Below are 12,910 nucleotides of genomic sequence, written 5' to 3'. Positions count from 1 at the left end.
ACATATTACCCCTCTCACTGAGGCTTTAAAAGTTAAATTTAAAATATTTAGCTGATAACTGCCAGTATGAAAAAGAGTATATCACAAAAAGGTCCCTAACAAATCCATGAGTAGAAAAAGTTTCAGTGGAAACATAAGGTCCAGCTTGGAGATTTGACAATCCTCTTGGATGAACCTGTAACGTCACCATCGTGTGGTTTTGCAAGTGCAACAAAGGAGATCTGATGTATCGATGAAAATCATCAGAACTGCATCACGTATTGTCCAACATCTCAGCCTTCCATTCAATTTTTTTTTCTGCTCCTGGTTGCAACTCATATGAATAGATAATAACTTTTGGAGCAGAGTCCCATGGCTCACTAACAAATAGGCAAGGGGAAAACAGATGTGCTCCAGCAACCAAAAAAAAATTGCTAAAAAAAATCGTGGAACCCTCCCAAGCATGTGATCCTACTGCACATTTGGTTCAATTCCTACTTGGTCCTGTCTGTGAAAGTGTGGGCTGATCTCAGGTCTGATACTTGTATTATTTGCATTTGGCAAGAGTTCAACATTTGAAACACTAAAAAAGCAGTCTCGTTTCCACTGCTTCTCTGGTTGGTCTTGGACCACTAGATGGCAGTTCCCCATTTACAAACAAGGGCTCTCTTTACCTGTTTGTTCCTGCCCAGCAGCTGTGTCAAGTACAGTTGAGGCACGCATCTGCCCTTGCATGTTTTCTGCAACACAGATGTCTTGTGGAGCTGCCAAGCAGAGTGGCTTTGGGCCAGTGACCTACCAGGATATACACTTTCCACTTTTAAATGACAACAGAAGAAATTTTCATGAGCACCCCTATGGGTGCTACATACTAAACCCAGACCTTATTGATAAGAGAGGTTCTCCATGTTACATCTTACTCACCCAGAATTTTACAAGGAAGAAAGCGTTTTGGGGCCCCTTCCCAAACAATTCCTTTAGACCGCCTTTCTTTTCAGGAAATTTGTCATAAATCTGACGAATGTCCACCGATTCAAGCAATGGATCACTGTAAGAATGGTTGGCGTGTCCAATGTGTACGAAGAGGTGTTTATTGTACTGCAAGAAAGAAACAGGAAAATCAGTGCTGTACAAAGAGAACAGAGGTTTATTAAGCCACGGGTCTGCGTGTGTTCCTGCAGAAGGTAGCATGCTTTGATGGATTAAATGACTTGCACATTACCTCTGAGATTATGATTTTCTGCAATATGATTTCCATGAACAACTGTAGTGACTGTGGAATAGCCCCTTGTGAGCAAGGGTCAACATCAAAAAAACTTGTGTCTCTACTGCAAACCACAGAACATGGATATCTTCAAGGGAGTAATTTACAATGAGAGACCCAGCGGCAGCAAGGCGATAAAGTGCCCTTTCGCAGAGCGTAGTAAGATGGATATGCTTTAGAGGAAAGCCTGTTTCTGCCTCTTCAGGCCATGCCTTTTAATTTCCCATATCCTGAGCCTAGATTTCTGGTAGTGCCATATATCCTGCACGTATACATTACCTGTTTGTCTACTAAAAAAAACCAACAAACCTCTATCTATAGCATATGCTAACAGCACTTAACAAAAAAGGGAAGGGAATTTCTTTTAACCCAAGAATGACAGTAATGAGAAGGCCAGTCAGTCTGTGTTGCTGTTACTATAGAAGTGGACGTTCCTGTATGCCCTCCAGTATTTTCACCCATGTAATATTAAAGAGCCAACCTTTACCACTTCCCTCAGGAGTGAGCTCCACTGACAACTATCTGTGCCAAAATGCATTCTGCTTCCATTTCCCTATTTCTTAGCTTCATCCCACTGCACCTCATTATAATCACAGGAATCACCTCAGCACCTTTTCCTGTCTGGGGGCAAATCCTTGGCCTAGTGGAGTCCAACACGGTCGTAGGGGCTGCCATTTCCCCAAGATGAGAGCACCTTTTAGCACCTAAAATGCAAAGGGGAGATGAACCACGAAGCCCCTCCACATGTCAACCAGCAGCTCCCAGCATCACACAAGCAGATTGAAAAAGCTCGAGAGAGGCATGACTAAACATTGGAGCTTTTACCCATGCAGATCACAAAACATTTTGCTAACTCAATTAAAGGAAAACTGATATGCAGTCAATGAACACTAGAAAACCCTGTCATATTGAACAGATGCTATATATAAGGGACAACTCCCAACTGGTAAGCACAAATAAAATATTTTAAACCCCAAAGCAGACCTCATTTAAGCTATTTTGTTTACAATATACCTGCTGAATGAACAAATTGAAATGACAAATCTAAATTAATTGGACATCCACTCAGGGTCTTCCTTTGGTGTAAGCAGAGTCTTCCCTAGCAGATGTCCAAAACTCTGGGGACAAGGAAATAGACTAGTAAGATTTCTGTACTTAGGAAATTGAATTGAAATCTATTTAAAAATAATCTAGCGCAGTGAAAGAATCAGGGAACACTCGACCCTGTTTGTAGCCAACAATGAGATATGGTCTGTGCTTTTTACATGGTTGTATTTATTTTTTCATTTTGTGGAAGGAAAAGGGAAAGTATAACACTGTGTAAAGGTGTTTGCAAAAGCAAGCCTCGAGTTCAATTCATCAAATATGTGAACACCAGTTGCACGGACTTTCCTCTTTCAAAATAATGTCATCCAAGCTTCTTCTGTGCACAAGCAGAAAACTAAGCCTGTACTTAGGACATGTTGAGCCTAAAAGGGACAGAACTAGTCCAAAGAAGCTTCTACCATGAGAAGGAAAGTGTGTATGGCAGAGAAATAAATGTATGGGCAGGACTGAATATGCCCACGAATGCGGGAACCAGTCTAGCTTGTGAACTGATCATTTATACAGGGATACTGGAAATCATTGACCTGGTTGCTAACCACGAATGATTATTATAACAGTGACTGTGGTCAGATTTAGCATTTTAGTTTATGCAGTAGTGGCAAAAATGGATTTAGGAGACATTTTAACTTGGAAAAAAAATAAAAAAAGCAAACATATGAAAAGTATCATGGCTACAACTTTTTTTTTTTTTTTTTTTTTGACACCATTGCCACATACTTAGTTTGCAGTACTGTGACTAAATGATGAAAAGGCATGCTGGACGTTTCTTATGTTTCTTGCTGCCTACTGACAAACTTAGATCTCAGTAAAATGCATTGGTATCCCATATACCTGGGAGCTGCCACAAAACCACAAAACAGACTCCAGAAACCTGCTCGTGTTGTTCGTCTAGGCTAGCCAAGAGCAAAATGCAGGCAAACAGGGCATGCCCTGAGTCACATGCCATGGTCATTGATGGAAGCCTCGGTGTGGTCAGGTGAACATCTCTCAGCTTCCCAAGGAGAATGATGAGATTTCTCCTGGTGGGGGTAAGCACTTCAGCCTTCCCTCATAAAAATTAAACCAAAACATTTTCCTTCCCCTGCAAACCTTTAATGTGCCTCAGAGTGCTCCCTCTGGGGATGTGAGATGCTCCAGACCATCTCTGCTCTCCCTTGTTCAGAACAAGGGCTGAAAAAACATCCCCACAACTAACTACCATGTTATTACTTATTTTGAGATTATTTTCTCTCAGTCTTCTCTGCTGGAGTTGCTCCAGCTTGTACAAATAAAGCCATTTTTATTGGAACGGACCTGAGATCTTAGGTTCTCCTGTGCCCAGGCAAGCGTCCTCCCCTGGAAGGTGTCTCTCTCTCTCTCAGGCCCAAATGTTGCTGCGGAGTGAATCAGGAAGGGCAAGCAGCATTGGCAAGTACAAATTCCCAAGGTAATTCACATGTTGTACCTTATGCCGTACACCAGGAAAATGTATGATTTTCTCGGTATCCAAACTCCAGTAAAAGCAATCACGTTTATAGGAACACAGAGCATATCAAGAAGTCTTTATGCTGTTTTAATATAAAAGCAGAGTTAAAAGCAGCTGTAAAGCTACCACAGTTGTCTGCTGAGCTTACCAAAGTACCAGATGCTGCTGCAGCACAATTTCTGAACAGGTACAGTAGGACAGGGGGTATGACATTACCTGACAACATTCTTAGGATGGAAATGTTTATTTTGATATCGCTATGTGTGATTATTTTCTCCTTACGTTGCTACAATTCCTATACTAAGTACAATCATTACTAACCTAATTAGATATAGCACATCTCTACAAACTAATAAATGATAATATATTAAGAGCAGGGTAAAAGGGTACTGAAATGATCCTTACAGTTCTCATACAAACACATTTCATGACAGGTATTTATGTGAAAACAGAAGCAAATAAGCTAAGCTGTATGCCTATATTTTTGAGCTCATTAGTGTTTGAAAATCTTAAAAACTCATTATTGTCAGAATTCACTGTTGTTTTAGACTGTGTATTGCCATCACTGAAGTACATTAGGTGCTGAGGAATTTACTCATGCCATAGCATTTCAAGGATTTCCGTTGGGCATTGGGGCAATAATGTGCTTCAGCTGCTGCAAACCACCATAGGTCAAATCCTGTATTTTCTGAAGATAAAAACTACATAAAAATGTACAAAGAACATTTCCAGCTACTTTGTCTTCAGTGTCTGCATTACACAACATGCCCTGGAGATGGCCGCCTCTTACTGAGCTCCCTTCCTTAAAAAATTCTAACTATCCAAAGAATGCAGTAAAGCCATGAAATATGACTGTTTTCAAATAATACCACAAAAAAAAATCCACTTAGGAATTTAAAAGAACCAAGACAAATTGCCAATGGCAGGGGATGCATGCATTTAAGCTGGGGCAGAACAAAGACAAATCACCTACATTTGTTTTATTAGCTCGTGTATATTTCTGTAACAGCTCCTCACAAATTTTGCACTTATATTCTAAGGTAACAGCCATTCTGGTCTGTGAAATGAAGATTTGCAAATTGCTACAGCTCTCTCCTCTGCTGCATCCTGTGCTTCCCTACACACATGGAGGTAATGCCAAACCTGTAGAGGAACAAGTTTTATTAAACTGTGACTGAGGTGCAGACAGCAGTGAAGACAACTCTCCCATGCCCTGGCACAGGTGAGCTGGGCACGCAGAGGTGCTGGGATGCTCACTCCCTCGCTGCTCCTGTCTCTTGGGGCTATGAGGCCCTACAAAACCACCCTGAGCAGCATACACAGGGCAAGTTGCTCCCCGAGCCCCGCTGAGGCTGGGTGCCAGGGGTGAGGAGCAGGGTGGAAGGCAGGTGGCCTAAAGTGGACCAAGTCCCTCAGCGGAGACTCCTGCTGGGCTGACCCATTCATGAGTACAGGATGCCTGCTGCACCCAAGGGCACAGCATTACTTATCCACGACACACAGGCGCGTTCCTGAGACTCATACCTGCAGCAGCTGGCTGCTGTGCCCACCCCTGTGCTCACCCTGTTGCAGCACGCACTCATGGGGTGGTCAAGTCGGATGGGGACATGGCTGCCATGCCCACCCCGCGTGGCCGAACAGCACCTTGCTCACTGGGCTATGCTGCAGCTCAGCCCAGATACCCAGGGGAGGGCAGACGGGCAGCTTGAGCTGAGAGAAAATGACACTGCTCAAGTGCCAGGCCTTGAGCAGTGGTTCTGGTCCATTCCTGTAAAAGCATGCTGCTGCCTGTGAAGCAACTGTACTTTTGGAAGAAGAAGGAACCAGGTGGGACGGACTGATTAAAAAACAGTCACCAGTCATCAGCAGTCTATTTGCTACTGTATAACTTATACCCTACCCAGACACAGCACTGCTGTCTGGCTGAATTGTGTAAACTTCCTGCTGATGGAAGAAAATCACAGTTGTTCTGCCAACAATTTTTCTTATTTCTACCAAAACACTAGTAACTGACTATTTCATTGCCATTGCTGTTGTTCTCCACTGAAGCAGACTGGGACGTACATTTATAATACTCTACTACTGTACCTGAAGTCCTTACCAATTCTGTTGTAAAGGTTTCAACGTTTCCATGAGAAATGTCAGTGCTTGTATGTGAAGATACAACTGCACAGTCTCCCTAGTTTTTCAGAGACATCCACCCATTCAGTCCCCTGTCTAGATCTGCTCTGGGATAGATTTAGGAATGTGATGTGAAATATCTTGGACAATTTTATAGTTGCAGACAAGGGGAGGTAGGAGCTGAGTGAGGCAGAAAGCTGCAGAAGAGGCAGGGCACTCCCCAGCCCTAACAGATTAATGTTGCCCAGCAGTTCCCAGCCACTGCCACTGGAGTCCCAGTGTGGAACTGGGACTTGCTGGTTGGGCAAGGTGCTCGTGTTTTCGTCAGCTTTCCTGAAGCAGTAGAGATGCATCCTTCAGTTCTGGCCTGCCTGATTTGAGACCCCATGGTCCCAACTGCAGAAGTGCTGAGTGCTCAGATGGGAAAATTATGCCTGAATATAGGAAGCTCTCAATAACGCTATTGGAAAAATCAGGCTCATGACAAAGCAAAGTGGACCCTCAAAATCAGTGGCCCATTCATGCTTTTGCACCTGAACTTCTTGGTTTGTCAGATGTAAGCAATAGTACGCCTTCGTCTAAAAAATTACTGCACTAATACAGCTGTGAAATGCAAATGGGGGAAATTATTAATTCTGTTTGGAGGAGTTCAGACAGTGCTCAGCAAGCAGGGCACAGGGCCACACATTTCAACAGAAGAAAACAAACCGCTGAATAGATGCATATCAAAGAAGGGCCATTACATCTGCACTGAATGAAGGAGGAAAAAACCAACATGGGAACATGCAATTAAACTCTGCACTGCAGAGCAGCCGCATGAGGACACTTCCCAACTTCTTTTCAATTTTGGGGAACTGCAAGGGAAGGAGCAGGGAGCAGGGTGGACACCAGCGCAGCCAGGCGCAATGCCAAGGCAAGTACAAAGGTGGAGGTGAGGGGCTCAGCGTGCAGGCAGGGCAGCCTGTGGGAATGCTGTGCCCTCCTGCAGGGCACATTCATGCAACCTCAAAGTTCCCTGGGCCAGCTCAGGGCCCAGGCAGCCTCGTGCAGCCTCGTGCAGCTAATGTCTCAGCTCCTTTCACTTCCCAGGCTTGGGGCAAGTGTGGTGGGCAGGGCTGGGGAGTGGCCATGGCGTGAGCCCGGCAGAGAGTGCTCGCAGCACTGCCGCCACTGCTCCTCTGCGCTTCTTCCAAAGCAGCACTTTTTATTTTGCTGGGAAGTTTTCAGCAGCAGCAGTGGTGGATTTTGAGAAAGGAAGTGAATACAGTCAGGCTCCCACACTCTTTCCACCCATCCTCAGTGCTTAATGCGAGCAGACTTCAGTCCCTCCGCCCACTGCATGCATTTTCAACCTAGCACCCTCCCTTGGAGCAGCGGGGTTGGGGAGCTGGCCTGGGCCACCCAGCACGTCTCCATGAGGTCCTCTGGGAACGGCACCAGCGGGGAGTGCTGCTGCAATGCTGCAGTTTCGAGTCTGGAGTCTCTGTCAGTACTGGACCCCCTAAAGCGGTTTACTGGCACTTCCAAACATACACACCTAAGGATGAACGCTTTCCAGGGTTTGACATTCACTGCCCAGGGACACTGTGCAGTTCCCCAGCACTGCGAAAGAAATGACCCTTGCATTTTTTTAAAATTCATCAGATTTTAGATTTAAATGACCTACAATCCTGAATCTGCCACTCCAAGTAATTCATGCAAGTGTGGCTTTGCTTCCTCTTCCTTTGCAGCACAAAGATGCTAACCAAGGCTTCCTTATGGCTGAAAAGCTGAATTGCTCATGGGGAATAAAGAAGGGATAAACAATGCTTTTAACAATTGATACTGTTCAAATATGGAGAGTTTCTTTTGAAAAGATCTTTTTTGAAAATATCACTTTTGAAAAGATCACTTTTCATCACTTAGGTGGTTTGATTAACTTTGGTGAATTTTACTGCATTTGGCTAATGATGGCAGGCTGTTTTTTATGGCCCTTTCACAATTGCTTTCACTTTCTGGTTCTCAGGCACAATTCTCTCTGGGCTCACAAAGCCATTTTACAACAACAATAAAACTTGAATTAAAACATAAAGAATATTTTATTTCTTTACCACTTTTCAAAACACATTTTGAAATTTGGACTTAACACAATGTGAAAGCATGGTTAGGTAGGTTAATACTGAAAAGGCCCATCAGCTGTGTTCTTTACAGGACTAAGATATTTAAGATATAAAGCTGTCTGAAGTGCTTGTACTCAAATGCAGCAGTAAGAGTGTGAAACCTCTAAGAGGGAGAGAGAAAAAGGGCTTTTTTTTTTTTTTTCCTGATGGAAAAGCAGGATTTAAGGCATTTAGAAGAAATTGGAATTACTATCTTTTCAGTGTTAGTCTTTGAATGTTATAGCTACTTGTGTAACAGGTAATTGCCTAGATCCCTTCTAATCTGCTTGCATGCTCAGTTTGTATTTGTTGGGGAACACGGGAATATTTCTTTTAAGCATTTGTCCTGAAATTTCACAGTACTACTACAGTAAAAATGGGAAGACCCTATTAAATAAAGCCCGCCTTGAAAGTAACAGATTGGTACATAAATTTGTTAATTGATTGAAAATATAGTTACATAGGATTGGCAATAATGAAAGGTAACTAAAAGGAAGGAACACTGGTGCTTCGATGTAGAAGGGCAGCTTCTAAGCACCATTTAAGAACTGTGATTGAGCACTAAATGCCACAAAAGGAAAATACAGCTTGACATTTGTAAACTGAATTGATTTTCATGTAAGAGGAGTAGTAATTTTACCCATCCTTTACTGCAGAATCAGTATTCCAAGATTTTGCAACTGTGCCATCTTATGTCTTTCCAGATCCACTGCCATGAAGAGTTACAGTGAGGGGTGCTTATTATTTCCTTTCTGTATTTTTTTTCTTTTGTAAATGGAGCAATTTTGTGGCTAGGCAAGGGAAAGAAGTCAACAGCCCTCAAAAAGTGAGAGGATTCTACAGAGCACATTTCTGACCCACCAGAATGCCCACTCTAAATTAACATAACTGCCTGACATTGAGGGGCTTTTTGTACCTTTAAACACCAATTGCCATTGGAAGAACCCCAGAAATGTTTAATGTCCCACTCCTACAATGAATTCTCTGTGGGTGGACCTTTATGTCCATGCACAGCCCCATTGAATTTGCAGGGAGTCAGCATGTGCAGACAGACCTCAATTTCTAATTGCTGTACAGGAATCTAAGCTGCAAGGGGCCTCCCAGGGTCATCGAGTCCTGGCCCTAGGTACCATGTCAAAAGTAACCTCTTTCAATGAACTTCCAGGTTACATTTTAAAGTGGAATTGGTCTTTTTGCCCTCACTACTATCAGGCTTTCTGGCCTGACTGTGGGTTAGAGAAAGGAGGAATTGTCTTTTTCTTAATAAAATATTGGAAATGCATTTGATCAAAATAATACTTTGTGTCACTTCCTGTTTAAAGTCAGAAGTGCAATGAACATATGTCCATCTTTCTTCAGAAGACAAATGAGAATGCTTTTTTCATGTTCATCTCTGAGGTCAGCAAAGGCACAAAGGTGTGCAGGAGATGCAGTGACCACAGCACGTATAAACAGCTTCGTACACACATTGTGTGAAACATGCTTCTTGCTTGGCTTGCTGATTTTATTATTTAAAAAGTAATGGAAAAAATACATTCTATGCTGTGCAAAACTTCCATGCAATAAAATGTTTCACTGCCACAAAGATGTGTAGAACTACAATCAGAATTCGGATTTTCTGCAACAGTGGTAAACAAGCCTGGGGCTGGCTCTCATAGCTGCGGAAGGCTTTTGGTGGCTGCTGGAAAAATCCCTGGCTGAGGAAGGGGCAGGCTGAAGGGAGGCAGGGCCACCTGGGGCAGTCCTGCAGACAGGAGCAGAGGTGCTCCTGCGCCTCTGCCCAGTGCCTCTCCCGCCAGCACCATTCTATGTTTGCCCCGGGAACCATTTGTGTTGCCTTGTTGTGTTGTTTTTGCTATGTCCTTGTTTAGAACCATATCTAAATAAACTTATTCAACTGGAACTAAACAATTAAGCTGAAGAGTGCAGCATGGGGTAACCAGAAGCCAGGGAATATGTCTGCAGTGTTGCAGCATGGTCAGTGGGAAGGTGGCACTGCAGGGACGTCTCTCCTGCCTGGCCCTGGGTGCCCCTGTCCCCACCCTGCGCCTCCCCTTCCCCAGGCAGTGACAGTGATGCACTGCCCAAGGGGGGTTCAGTCCTCAGCTCCCCCTGGTGCCTACAGCGCAGAGATAGAAAACGACCTACGTGGGGATTCATACATGATGGGAAATTGAATCTTCTTTGTGCCTTATTTTTGCAATGTTACAGCATGTAAGACTCCGAGTTTTTAAAAAATGAGTGTGTGTAGTTTCACCCTTCTGCTTCTTTAGTAAACCTCCTACATTTACAAAATGGGTTTTGCAGCAGTTATGCTTGCAAGCTGAGACAAGTGCCGGTGGACCTCCCTGCACCCTCAGGAATTCCAAATAGTATTAGTTTACTCCAAAAATGGCTTTACAGCCTTTAAGGGGCCATGCTGGGTTTTCTTTTCTGGCCCCCACTCCTCCTTTGCCATGCATGTGGAAGTGCTGCCTTCCCCACAGTCTGCACCTGCCTGAGAAACGAGAACCTCAGCATGTCCTCAGTTGCCAGCCCCATGCACTGTGCACAAGCACCAGCTCAGTGGCACCTCCTGTTTCCCAACAGCATCATCCTCTCCCTGCTGGTCAGTCCCGTTGACAATCTACCTGGGCCATTCAGCTGTTTTCATGTCACAGACACTGGCAGTGCCCCTGGTCATCATACATTATCTGGTGGGAGAGTACTTGTTTTGAGGGAGATCCTTCTCAGAGGTAAGATGTAAACGTTAATTGTTCCCTGAATTCCTTCGTTCACTCTCTTTTGTTATGAAGACACAAAGAGGACCTACACTATGTAAGCCCATACATTTTGTAAACAGCATTACATTACAAAAACCTACAGAAAAAGGATTGTTAGGTGGCATACTTAGGCCCTGGCAAAACCTTCAGTCAAAATACAGTGAACTGCTTTTCCATTCACATGCAGTGCAGTAACATGGAGTATTGCGTGGCTACACCCTGCCTTACCAATACACTGGAGGCACAGATGTAGTGTCCTGGCATGTAGCAATGTGGATATGGCAGCACCCATAAATCAGTGGGCATGTTACATGGGCCACTGAGGCATGGGCTCTGAAAACCGCATTTCGATAAGGCTGCCCGTTGAGAAAACCTGGATGTTATGTTCACAAGAAGCACAAACCACTGTCTGGATGAAACTGGGGCTCAGGTGGAGAAGGTGTTCCAGCTGTGGCTTAGCCTGGAGGACACTAAGCTGAAACTGACAGGACAGAGGGAGGTGGGTGGTGCAGGTCCTGCTTGAACTTCTGCCAAGGCCACCCACAATGCTGTGGCCATGGCTGATGCCACAGGGCTTTGCAGCCAGGGAGTGTTGGGAAGTCTGGCCAATGACACAGTAGGAAGAGGGGATGGGCATAATGTACATGAGAAACACTCAGTGCGGTAAATTTACACACTAGAAGAAACAACTGTGATGAGAATAGAGGCCGTGTGAGTGCAGGTCCCTTCACCTCTGGGAAGGCACTTGACCCAGGGGTGACTGCAGCAGCAGTCTGCTTGAAGTGGCCCACAGGAGTCAGGGCTGCTGGGGGAGTGTGTGCATGGGGGTCCCAGGAGCTGCCTGGTGGCAGCAGAGACTCAGGGAAACCGTGCAGCACTGAACCTCTGGGCAGGAACTGAGGAAATGGTACCTTCTGCCAAACACCTCCTTCCTCAAAGTTAATTGAACCTGGCAAAATGGGACATTCAGCCACCCAGCACACCACCACATAGTTAGTATATGAATAGTGGAGATATGGTGTATTTTTGTTGGGTTGTTTCTCTGCCAGGAGCATTCCCCTGTTGCAAGGTTTCTGGGCTATGTCTCTGGTCTCCATTATGCAGGGTAAACAGTTGCTGGATAACACCTCTGGCCAGAGCCCATAAATGCTATGGTTTCCAGTACTTAATTATAAAGAGCAAGCGATAGCTTCTCTCTGCTCCAAGCTACTGTATTTTACCAGAAATCTGAACAAGAAAGGCCTGTCTATATCACCCATTCATGCCATTATTTGTTTTTCAGAAATTATCTCAATAAAAATCCAGGTTTGAGCTGAAAGCTCTTCTTATTTTTTTTGTGACACTGTAGAAACAGTGCTAGGCTACTCTCAAATGTCTATGGTAAACATATCATGATTAATATCAAGGTTCAAGGCTAGCTAGAGTAGAAAAAAAAATTACAGCCAACTTCACAAACTGCCCTTGCAGGTACAGTATGAAGACTGAAAAACAAATCAAAACCAAAACCTTCCTCAAAAAAGCAAGAAAGAAAACAAAAAATAATAATAAAAAAAAAAGAAAATAAAGCAAAAAACAAACAACCAAACTAAACTAAACTAAAACACCAAAACCTTGGATTGGGCCTTAAGACACAAGATCAAGACTCAATGACTGGACATTTAGACGGGTAACCTTAAAAAAAAAAAAAGTGATACAGATGAATGGTATATGCTTGGAAGGCTTGAACCAAAAAGGACTGTCCTAAAGATACCCAGAGGATAACCCTAATGTCAGGTTTTTAAAAGGCCACTTATATTTTCTATGCAAGCCCTTAATTTTGTTTGTCAGGAAACAGATTAAGTTGCAACTTATAGTTTAGTTACTGAATTATTACCAAAAACATTATGTAATTTGGTACAACTGCTGAAGCAGATTAACAATAAGGCATAGTGAACCATGTCTGCTTTCAGAGAGGCCTCTTCCTTCAGCAAATGGAGTAAGAGTGAGAAAGGAAAACGTGGTATCACAGTGAAAGGAACATTACACCAAACAATGATGAACACAGAAATACCAGGTGTATTCCATCAGGCTTAGC

At 43.8% G+C, this 12,910-nt stretch overlaps 1 protein-coding gene across 12 annotated transcripts in view; it reads right to left on the bottom strand.

Annotated features, from left to right (window-relative positions):
- TEAD1 (TEA domain transcription factor 1) overlaps nt 1–12,910 on the bottom strand; it is a 166,115-nt gene that overhangs the window by 18,784 nt on the left and 134,421 nt on the right. For all 12 annotated transcript variants that reach the window (XM_068685392.1, XM_068685393.1, XM_068685397.1 and 9 more), the window contains one exon: nt 904–1,077. In XM_068685392.1, the coding sequence (XP_068541493.1) occupies nt 904–1,077 (174 nt within the window). The remainder of the gene's footprint in view (nt 1–903; nt 1,078–12,910) is intronic.

The sequence above is a fragment of the Anas acuta genome, chromosome 5 (assembly GCF_963932015.1).
Source record: "Anas acuta chromosome 5, bAnaAcu1.1, whole genome shotgun sequence".
NCBI lineage: Eukaryota > Metazoa > Chordata > Aves > Anseriformes > Anatidae > Anas > Anas acuta.
This window is presented reverse-complemented; position numbering and strand designations above follow the sequence as displayed.